The sequence below is a fragment of the Cydia fagiglandana genome, chromosome 21 (genome assembly GCF_963556715.1).
Source record: "Cydia fagiglandana chromosome 21, ilCydFagi1.1, whole genome shotgun sequence".
In the NCBI taxonomy this organism is placed as follows: Eukaryota; Metazoa; Arthropoda; class Insecta; order Lepidoptera; family Tortricidae; genus Cydia; species Cydia fagiglandana.
Window position 1 is genome coordinate 8,574,921 of NC_085952.1, and position 11,973 is coordinate 8,586,893.

The 11,973-nt window shown below is 43.3% G+C and overlaps 1 protein-coding gene across 1 annotated transcript in view; it reads left to right on the forward strand.

Annotated features, from left to right (window-relative positions):
- LOC134675381 (protein piccolo) overlaps positions 1-11,973 on the forward strand; it is a 59,488-nt gene extending 47,515 nt beyond the window's left edge. The window contains exons 10-19 of the mRNA XM_063533593.1: positions 8,729-8,818; positions 9,342-9,392; positions 10,497-10,730; positions 10,764-10,889; positions 10,923-11,048; positions 11,082-11,207; positions 11,241-11,366; positions 11,400-11,525; positions 11,559-11,684; positions 11,965-11,973. Of these exons, the coding sequence (XP_063389663.1) occupies positions 8,729-8,818; positions 9,342-9,392; positions 10,497-10,730; positions 10,764-10,889; positions 10,923-11,048; positions 11,082-11,207; positions 11,241-11,366; positions 11,400-11,525; positions 11,559-11,684; positions 11,965-11,973 (1,140 nt within the window). The remainder of the gene's footprint in view (positions 1-8,728; positions 8,819-9,341; positions 9,393-10,496; positions 10,731-10,763; positions 10,890-10,922; positions 11,049-11,081; positions 11,208-11,240; positions 11,367-11,399; positions 11,526-11,558; positions 11,685-11,964) is intronic.

Below are 11,973 nucleotides of genomic sequence, written 5' to 3' on the forward strand. Positions count from 1 at the left end.
TAATTATTAACAATTAAAGAGTCTGATAAAAACTGCACGCTTGCTTCTGTGGAGTTCCCATATAACCATTCCAGTCGCAGAATCATCAAAGTGGTAACTAAATGTCAGATGTGTCGTAACAGAGTCCACACAATGTGTCTAGAATTGTTTCGAAACAAAGTGTCGTCGCCGTGTGTACACTTTTCCGTAACAAGGTGTCGACACATTTGTGTGCACTTTGCGTGCGGTTTGCGACTAAATCTGACAGCAAATTTGTGACAGCAAATGTCAATATAAAATACCTCTTGAAAACCAAGGTTTGTCAAACTACTATTAATAGTGTCTCGTGTGCTCGTAAGTAATTCTAGTAAGTCATCATGGGCGATGCAAATGATAATAATTGACCAAAACCATATAAACACCCAAACACCCGTCAACCTTTTACAGAAAAGTTTTTAAAGAAATGCAATAAGCTACTTAGGTCAGCCAACGAATGCTCCAAAAAGTTGTAGAGGGAAATGCTCGGAACACAATTTTTGACTCTGTAACTTGGTTTGGGCAAGTTAGGAGGTGAACATATCAAAAGTCCCCGGCCGTAGCCCTTGAGCGGGAGGAAGAGAAGGGGCTTTGTTTGAAGGTCCCATTTTCCGGTTTTTCGATTATATCTCGGAAACTATGCATCTTAGCGACATGGCCATTTATACAAAATGAAAGTTAATTTCCACAAGTTTAAGTTTTGTTACAAGTTTATTCAGTCAATTTTTTCGATATGTTGAATAGTTTTTGAGATATCCGCTCTTGAAAGTTTATTTAGGGCTCTCAATTTTATCTTCATATATAGTCTACATCAGTGAAGGTGCTAGGCCGTGTATGGTATCGTTTTTGTATAAATCTGGGTTGCTGAATCCATTTAAGGTATCACATTGACACCATTCCACAAAATTAAAAAAAATCTTTTTAGGGTTCCGTACCTCAAAAGCAAAAAACTTATAGGATCACTCGTGCGTCTGTATATCTGTCCGTCTGAATACACAAAATAGTTCTTTACCTATAGATGACAGGAAAACCTATTAGAAATGTGCAGTCAAGCGCGAGTCGGACTTAATGTACGGAACCCTTAACACGCGGGTCCGACTCGCACTTGGCCGGTTTTTTTTAAACTCCTTTTGACGCTTAACCGCTGAACCGATTTCGTTGAAATTTGGTATAGAAATAGTTTGCGTCCCGGAACAGGACATAGGATAGATCTTATAACCAAAATCATCTTTTGAAGGTGTGAAAAGTGGCGTGGAAATTTGTACGGGAAATCAATAACCGCTGAACCGATTTATATGAAATTTGGGATGGTCTACATCTTTGATTTAGTTAAAAATGATAAAAAAACATGACTTCAAACCTAAACTTAAACAGTATTAACTTCAAGAAGTCAATTCTGAATTCCCCCCTACACCTCATTTCACACCTTTAAAGGATGATTTTTGAGATAACTTATTATGTCCTGTCTCGGGACTCAAAATATATGTGTAATTAATTTAAATTAAAACTGTTCAGCAGTTTAAGCGTGAAGAGGAGTTTAAAAGAAAGTATTTTAATAAGTTTATATGTTTTTACTTTGGAATGGTGTCAATGTGATACCATAACTAAATTTGGTACTGCGAATTTATACGAAAACGATACCAAACATGGCCTCGTAGCTTTACTGTTGTAGAAGTCAAAATAAAATTGAGAGCCCTAAATTCTTATTACCTGGCCAAACTTGTGTATAAGGAAAAGGAAAAATAAAAGTCTTCGGCAGGAATATAAGACACAAATATATATTTTTTTTTCGCGTTACTATTTCAATCATCAAATATAAACATACCTTGATTATATTATTCTAGTGAGATTCTCATAGATAAACAAAAACATCCAGGTCCAGGCCCAGGCAGGCAGGCTCCAGGTCTGTTTCTTAAGTATGTTACGTACACTACATTGTACTAAAAATCCATTTGTATTATGTGACTGTTTGTGTTCTAAATAAAAAAAAAAAAAAAAAAGAACATTTACTAAAAAAATTACAAGGTCGAAATATCACGGAACTTGTGAGAGTAATATGTGAAAAATAAAAACTTTTATGACAAAAAAATCTGGACACAATTTAAGAAGCATCCAATTGCGTCGAGGAATCATCTGTATTTTTGCTTGTTTCATTACCTCCTCGCTTCTTTTTTTGTCCTTTGTATTCTGTAGCAATTTGTTAGATCTGAAAATAAAGATAACTTGCGTCGTCACGGATGTCGATTTATAGGTTTTAGGAAGTGCCGATTTCGAAAATGATGACCAGTTTGGAATCCAAGATGTGTGCCGTGCACTTTGTCATAAAAGTCGTCATGGATATCGTTTTATAGGTTTTAGGGAGTGCAGAATTCGAAAATGATGACCATTTTGGATTCCAAGATGTCTGCCGTGCACTTTTTCATATAAGCCGTCATAGATGTTGATTTATAGGTGTTAGGAAGAGCAGATTTCGAAAATGATGACCATGACCAATACGACATCCATGTCGACTTTTAACATAGTGCATGGCCGCCATATTGGATTCCAAATTAGTTATTATTTTCGAAATCTGCGCTCCCTAAAACCTATAAAACGACAGCCATGACGACTTATGACATATTGCATGGCCGCCATTTTGGATTCCAAAATGGTCATCATTTTCGAAATCAGGGCCCCCTAAAACCTCTAAAACGACATCCATGACGACTTTTATGACATAGTGCATGGCCGCCATTTTGGAATCCAAAATGGTCATCATTTTCTAAATCTGCGCCCCCCAAAACCTATAAAACGCCACCCATAACGACTTTTATGACATAGTGCATGGCCGCCATTTTGGATTTCAAAATGGTCATCATTTTCTAAATCGGGGCCCCCTAAAACTTATAAAACGACATCCATGACGACTTTTATGACATAGTGCATGGCCGCCATTCTGGATTCCAAAATGGTCATCATATTCGAAAGCGGGGCCCCCTAAAACCTATAAAACGACATCCATGACGACTTTTATGACATAGTGCATGGCCGCCATCTTGGAATCCAAAATGGTCATAGTTTTCTAAATCTGCGCCCCCCAAAACCTATAAAACGACACCCATGACGACTTTTATGACATAGTGCATGGCCGCCATTTTGGATTTCAAAATGGTCATCATTTTCTAAATCTGCGCCCCCCAAAACCTATAAAACGACATCCATGACGACTCTTATGACATAGTGCATGGCCGCCATTTTGGATTCCAAAATGGTGATCATTTTCAAAATTGGGGCCCCCTAAAACGTATAAAACGACACCCATCTCGACTTTTATGACAAAGTGTTTGGCTACCATCTGCATGCAAGACATTTCTATTATTCTATTATTTTTACGTACAAAAATGGCCCCCTGTCAACTTCCAACCGAGATTTATTCGATTAATATTCAGATTAATTCAATTTCTATCTATAGGTCGACTAAACTAATTGCGATTAAAATTTGAGGATGAACTTTTTTTATTCCATTAATTAGTCGAATAAACAGTTAATCTATTAAGTCCCATCTCTGACCACGGCATTTTTACACTTTGAGAATATCTGAAAACAAATGAACACAAGGAGCCATTTTGCAAATCCAGTAACTTTGTTATTACTTTTGACAGCGTGTGTCATGTGTCTACACAGAGTCGACACAAAGTCGAAACATTTGCGACTACTTTGTGACTGCAATATTTCTCAGCCTTAAACCATATTTATACATCATAATTAACAAGTTTCGTAGTATGTAAAGCGTTATTTCTGTTATTTAAGTATAGTATACGCATCGAAGTACTAAAAATGCATCAAATAATATGGTTATGAACACAGGCACTGAGAAGTAAACAATTTCATTTCCGGCTAAACTAAAACAATGTGGTGGCGCGTTGATTATATTACACTTAGTTTATCAAATCACTCGAGCAGTTTAATTCCCCATTATAATTTTAGTCCTATTGTAATATAAATGCAAACAATATATAATTACGTCTTGTAATCCGTTTTAGAGATGGCGTATTAATGTCACTTATTTTTATTTAACAATTTTTCCATCTGACAGTTTCCATTTGACAGGAACAAAATGAACGAATGAACGAATGATATTGGCATAAAGTAGTCGCAAACTCGAAACAATGTGTGCACACGGCGACCACACTTTATGTCACTTTGTGTCATGTGTCGACCCTTCCCCATTTCTGGTAACTGTGTCGACACGGCGACGACTCTGCGACTGGAATTGTGACCGAAACAGACGGTGTCGACACAAGATGTGTCTACACCGCGTCGTAACGGCGACTGGAAATGGTTGTATGGGTTCTTTCTAATGCTAAAAAAAACGAACTAACACGTATGAGTTTGATGAAAAAAATGTTTTTGAGTTTCAGTTCTAAGTATGGGGAACCCCCAAAATTTATGGTTTTTTTTTTTCTCAAATTTTGTATAAAAATCTTAATGCGGTTCACAGAATACATCTACCTACTTACCAAGTTTCAACAGTGTACATCAGTATAGTTTTTATAGTTTCGGAAAAAAGTGGCTGTGACATACACGGACAGACGGACAGACATGACGAATCTATAAGGGTTCCGTTTTTTGCCATTTGGCTACGGAACCCTAAAAACGCAGTCAACATCCCACATCACACATTCAGTGTTGTTCGTATTCGCCACTAGATGTCGTTGTACTTGCTGCAAACTAACTTACGTTGTATTTCTCTGATATTTAGACGTTCTGAAATAGTGTAAGTAGGTTTTGTAGGCGACGAGGCCGCGCCCTGTAAGTTGAACGAAATTTTTGAATACGGCGTTGTTATTAAAACGCCGTTATTTATCATTAAATTTGGCCTTAGCACAGAATAAATAATAGTACTAGGTACAGAAGACTCACTCTCTAACAAAACGCGTCTGTTACGATCAGGACAGATATGGCCGCTAGCTGGCGACAGCGCCACGCACGACTTAGGGACTGTCCATAAATTACGTCATGGATTTTTGACCCCCTCCCCCCCGCCCTCTAAAATCATCCAAAAATCATGCTTCGAATGACCCCGTTTCCTCCTACGTCATTCTAACTAAATTACGTCATTTCAAATTGGGGGGGGGGGGGGGGGGGGGTCTGGACATCATGGTAGCATGCCGTAGGAGGAAACGGGGTCATTCGAAGCATGATTTTAGGGGGGGAGAGGGGTCAAAAATCAATGACGTAATTTATGGACAGCCCCTTATTCGTATTAGTCCACATTTCAGCTTATTACTCGTACTAAGACATCGGGAAGTGTCATACCATCATCATCATCATCTCAGCCATAAGACGTCCACTGCTGAACATAGGCCTCCCCCTTACCATACCATCATAAGTTTACTCATTCATGTATAAAATAATTGCACCCCCTTTTATAGGGGTGGGGACTGGGGTGAACGTTACAGATTTATTAATTTTCTGTTCTTTGTACCTCCGTGCCAAATTTCAGCCTTCTAGGACATCGGGAAGTACCCTAAAGGTTTTGGTTATTGAGTGAGTCAGCAAATCGGTATCGTCTTGGGTCGTCCCAATCGTTTTTCGTCAAGTTCTTAAATTAGACCTATTCTGCTTTCGTCACCTATTCTACATTCGTCACAATCGTCGGTGGCTTTCAATGTAGAATGCGTAGACGATACCAGCAAATCGTTTTATTTTAGGTATTGATAAAATCTAAAGCAGCGGTCGGCAACCTGCGGCCCGGGGGCCGCATGCGGCTCGTGAAACTGTCACTTGCGGCCCGAGTGCCGCCTTGGCTATTTTGTCTGTAATAGTGACAAACGACAATGTCTCATAAAGTCATAAATATTAACAAAATACGGCCCGCGTCACCTCCGTTAACTACTATGTGGCCCTTGGCTGCTAAAAGGTTGCCGACCGCTGATCTAAAGTATTAAAACTAGATTAATGAAACTACGTCCAAAACCACCGGTGGACGGGCAGCAGCGTCCCTCAAATTCGGTGTACTCGACTGCGATCGCCAACCCGCCTGCCAAGCGTGGCGATTATGGCATTCACCCCCCCCCCCATCCGGCACGTATGGAGGTCCAATGGGGAGGCCTATGTTCAGCAGTGGACGTCTTATGGCTGAGATGATGATGATGATAATGAAACTTAATATACATATTTCATAATTATGATCCCTAACTACATCTTATCCTGTAAATTTGAGCTCTCCGGTGTTATCTGGGACGAAGCTAGTTAGACCAAGACAAGTCTGAAACGATTTTGATATCACACGTAGTGCAAGTTGTGAAATCCAGGAACACAGGAATGAGGAAGTCTAGCTATAAGCAGTACAAACACTATATTTTTTTTTTGGCATTAGAAAGAACTCCACAGAAGTTTTTATCGGGCTCTTTAATTGTTAATAATTATTGAATTATCTAATGTAACATGGTCAATACATGTAATTTACTTCAAATTATTACCGCTAAAAGTGCCGGATTTGGAACCACAAGCTTACTTCTGCGAAGTTCTTTCTAATGCTAAAAAAACGGACTGTAGATGCGATTCACAGGAGGTTTAATTAAAGACTGACAAACTACAACTACCTTCGAGCAACACGGAAGGGAGGCGGCATTCGCACTATTTCCCCTCTGCCGAGGTACAAGATTAGCGCGTCAATAAAATCTAGCGCGGGTAATAAAACTAGTTGCACTTGGATTTTTCACTAGACTGAGTCCAGATGCGCGCGTGAACACTGCTGCACAAAATGGCCTGTTTGCTCGGTTTTTTGTTATAAAAAGAGGTCGGGGACATCAAATTTACAAAAAGAAAGTGTTACGTTTCACATGTAGGTAATATTTTTTTTTACATATCATACGTTTAATTACATTTAAATACAATTATTATATTTTAGTCTCAAGTAATTGTTGGATTTATCGATTTTACTCGCTCAGTACAAATTGCGGATCGGTCGAGCGACAAATCCGACTTCTCATCTCTCAGAATACAATGACATACTTCAAAGAAAGTATGTTAGTGTACGTGTTGTGACACTAGTCACTCGTCCGTACACAAAAAGAGATCGAGGTTTGCAAGATTTGTCTTTGACGTGTGTCATTTTCTATGTATTTGTGTCGTCATTACAGAGGGCCTACCGCAAACCACGTTCGACGTGTTGCCTCCCTGTCACACTCACGTATGAATTTACAAGTGCCATAGAGAGGCAACACGTCGAACGTGGTTCGCGGTAGGGCCTTTGATTGGATTTTGTTTTGTATGTACGAAAAATGGCAGAATGATTTGTACAATTTGTACGGTGAGATATCGCTTGGGCCCCTCCCTTCCGACGTGTTGGAAGCCGGTGTTGCTCGAAGACAACTACCCTATACCTATGTAAGCATAATGTACCCACATCGTATATTATACATATATCTATCACACAAGTGTGATTTTAAACGCCAAACTTCTATGAAATTATGACGTATAAATAACACTTGCTGCGTATGCTATCAATCAAAATCGTTGCAGACTTTTCTTGGTTTAACTGGGTTTGAAAATTGGTTTTATACTTTTATTGAGTAACTAAGAGTTACAAATATACAAATTCAAAAACTAAACTGCTTTTGGATTCGAATCGAAAACTACCAAAACGTATGATAAAATGATATCAGCCGTAATTCGTGTTTCGTTGTCCATATTCAACGTTAGATGTCGCTGTACTTACTGCAAACTAGCTTATGTTGTATTTTCCCCATATATACAGATGATAAGGAAAATATCGTATATAAGCAAGCAATAACTATAACAGGAGGTTTTTAAGTACAATACATATGTAAATGTCGTTCCTTAATAATTTTTGAATACGGCGTTGTCAACCAAACAACGCTGTTCAAGATCTTGACGCTGAACCAGGCGTGGCTCACTCCGCGATTTCGTTGCGTCGCTACAAGTGCATGCGACCCACACCAATTTTGGTGTCTAGCAGTAGTAGTTGCCGCGCACCGCTTGGAACGGACGCCTGCTCGCGCTTGCGCCACCTGGCGGTCATATCTGTCGTAATAAGCTCGTTTTGTTATGCTCTAGTTTCCTAGGATAGCGGTGCAGTCATATAGCGGCCGTCTCCATACAAATACTACGACATCCATATTTAGCCGTATTATTTAGTATGGAGACGGCCGCTATATGACGGCACTGCTATGCTAGGAAAACCGATCTTGAGAGTGAATATAACCTTCTGTACTTAGTACTACTATTATTTATTTTGTGGCTAAACGCCATCGAAAGTCTCGGTCCAAGATCTTCAACACATACACTTACAGATACAGTGAATAATCATTTTCGTCGTATTTTCGTTGTGCACGCAAAAGGACGTCAAGTTGTGCCAACCATAATACTTGCTCGTAGCAATGCTGCGCCGAACGGAGCCGAGGATCCCCGAAATTATCAATGTTTGCCCCACTGGTAGAACGCTGACACTACTTATACGACTGCTGCTACTACTAGTAAAACGGGACCGCGTGCGAACGGGGCTTTAAAGGTGGCGACTGACGAGCCTTCCAACAGTCCAAATTGCGTGGCTGCAATCCAAAATCGGTCCGTGAATGCCAAAAACGTTTAATATGTATTAGGATGCCGTCCATTTGGATGCATCCATTGTAACGGCATCCATTTGGAAGGCTCGTCAGTGGCCTGCTTTACACATATGACGTTAATATTTTCATATTTGTTGCAGATTTCGAACATTAGCCCGAACACGCGGGTGCGCGATTTGAAGCAAGCTCTTTCCGAGCGCGGGGTCAAGCCTCAAATCATGGTGTGGAAGGTAATAAACACATTTTATACAATTCAAATATGTACGTCCAGATATTGAAAACGTGACGCGAATGAGTCGGTTTGCGTGCATCAGGGTGGTATACCACCTGTCCAATTTCTTTGTCTAATGTGTATTTGCGTCTCATATTTTGTTTAGTGAGACAGTGAGACATAATGCACATTGGACCAAATTTAGACGTACTTATAGTTCATTTTTTAGCATTAGAAATAAGGTAAACAATCTTGATGTGTATTTTAATAGAAAAACACATTTTTAAAATAAGTTACGGAAAATATGTAACAATTATGAATCTAATACGATCTTTTATATTCTTCTGCTTTCATAAGTAATAGTTATTGATTTTTAAAAAGCGTTTTTTAATTAAAAGACATGTCAAGATTGCTTACCTTCTTACAAGTTCTTTCTAATGCTAAAAAAACGAACTATAGCACACACTAAAACAGGAACGTTCTATGTTGCTTAATTATTCAAAAATGTGTAGCAAGAATTTGATGTATTGTTTATTTTTTAGGGTTTCCGTGGATACTGCTACCTACACTTTTTCAAGCCTGGACCACAAAAGGTATGTCAATTATTTAGTGTAATACAAAAGCATGTTTTTTTGCAGTAGCAAGTACAGTTTGCTATTTATAATTTGTTATGAGCTAGTTAGTTTAAAGAATAAAATAATATATTAGGGCCCCCCCACATCCAGCGTCTTTCGAGCGTCGGCGCCTGGTCAGCGCTATGGAAAATGACGTCGCTGCGCAGTTGCGTCGACGTTGCGTCGACGTTCGGCCTTAGAGTTGTGGACGCCGACGCTCGAAAGACGCTAGATGTGGGGGCCCTTAGTCTTTATATCATAATTTCCTTAGAAAAATGGCTTATTACCAAAAACGGGACCCTTTTACTAAGACTCCACTGTCTGAGTGTCCGTCTGTCCGTCAGTCTGTCTGTCACCAGGCTGTATCTCATGAATCGTGATAGCTAGACAGTTGAAATTTTCACACATGATGTATTTCTGTTGCCGCTATAACAACTAATACTAAACACAAAATAAAATAATTATTTAACCTTTTGAACGTCAAACGAGGGTATCAATTTGCCGTGCCACTGACGCCACGGGGGTAACATTTAGTTTTGTGAATAAATAATGCCAACCTAAACGTGGAGTTTTTTTTAGTAGATTTTCATCAAAAAACGATCGACGTCAATTGCCGTCTTTGGCGTCGTTATCACGATTTTGCGTTGACGTCAATTGCCGTTTGTGGCGTTCAAAAGGTTAAGTGATGTTTTTGCCGTTTTTGCGTACCTAATTGGTATGTAACCTTTCATGCGCGAGTCCGAATCGCACTTGGCCGGTTTTTTACTACCACTCTGCCTTCAATAACCGGTTTTAGTAGTGACAGGCGTGGCTCACTCCGCGATTTTGTCGCTTTGCTACAGGTAGCTAAAAGTACATCCGTTCGACCCCAATTTTGGGGTTTGCCATAAGCCGCGCGTGGCGCTGTCGCCACCTAGCGGCCATATCTGTCCTGATCGTGACAGATGCGTTTTGTTAGAGAGTGAGTCTCCTGTACCTAGTACTATTATTTATTCTGTGGTTACTGGCGAATTACCCTAGCGATAACGTAACCTTCGTTGTGGCAATAAATGATTTTTCTATCTATCTAACGTAATGTGTCAGGGCGAGGGCGACAGCGCGGCCACAGTGAACATGGACAGCGTGATCTCTGCACTGGCGGAGATGTCTGTGGGCGGCAGCGGCGGCGAGTCCCCCAACCGCGACGACAAGCCGCGCCTGCTCGCCGTGGAGCCCGCGCCGCCGCGCGAGCCCCGCGCGCCCAGAGACCCGGCGCCGCAGGACGCGCCCGCCGCGCCCGCCGCCACAGCCGCGCCACAGCCGGCGGCAGCGGCTGAAGTAAGTTGTTAGCTACACCAGTGGGGAGACAAGCCGCGCCTGCTCGCCGTGGAGCCCGCGCCGCCGCGCGAGCCCCGCGCGCCCAGAGACCCGGCGCCGCAGGACGCGCCCGCCGCGCCCGCCGCCACAGCCGCGCCACAGCCGGCGGCAGCGGCTGAAGTAAGTTGTTAGCTACACCAGTGGGGAGACAAGCCGCGCCTGCTCGCCGTGGAGCCCGCGCCGCCGCGCGAGCCCCGCGCGCCCAGAGACCCGGCGCCGCAGGACGCGCCCGCCGCGCCCGCCGCCACAGCCGCGCCACAGCCGGCGGCAGCGGCTGAAGTAAGTTGTTAGCTACACCAGTGGGGAGACAAGCCGCGCCTGCTCGCCGTGGAGCCCGCGCCGCCGCGCGAGCCCCGCGCGCCCAGAGACCCGGCGCCGCAGGACGCGCCCGCCGCGCCCGCCGCCACAGCCGCGCCACAGCCGGCGGCAGCGGCTGAAGTAAGTTGTTAGCTACACCAGTGGGGAGACAAGCCGCGCCTGCTCGCCGTGGAGCCCGCGCCGCCGCGCGAGCCCCGCGCGCCCAGAGACCCGGCGCCGCAGGACGCGCCCGCCGCGCCCGCCGCCACAGCCGCGCCACAGCCGGCGGCAGCGGCTGAAGTAAGTTGTTAGCTACACCAGTGGGGAGACAAGCCGCGCCTGCTCGCCGTGGAGCCCGCGCCGCCGCGCGAGCCCCGCGCGCCCAGAGACCCGGCGCCGCAGGACGCGCCCGCCGCGCCCGCCGCCACAGCCGCGCCACAGCCGGCGGCAGCGGCTGAAGTAAGTTGTTAGCTACACCAGTGGGGAGACAAGCCGCGCCTGCTCGCCGTGGAGCCCGCGCCGCCGCGCGAGCCCCGCGCGCCCAGAGACCCGGCGCCGCAGGACGCGCCCGCCGCGCCCGCCGCCACAGCCGCGCCACAGCCGGCGGCAGCGGCTGAAGTAAGTTGTTAGCTACACCAGTGGGGAGACAAGCCGCGCCTGCTCGCCGTGGAGCCCTATTTTCAATAATGTTTGTAAGACTTATTTGTAAAAGGCTGTTTGTTTTCTAAATAAATAAAAAAAAGAATTTAAAACGAGTGGTCAATATGACTTGATTCTCAATTTCTATCGCTCGTATTTCAAAAATTAAGTTTAGATATATGTTTCCAATTCAGGCCACAAGATGGCAGACCCTCCAACGCGTACGGTCCCTATACTCAATTAAAATGTATTGTTGCAGGTCCACTGA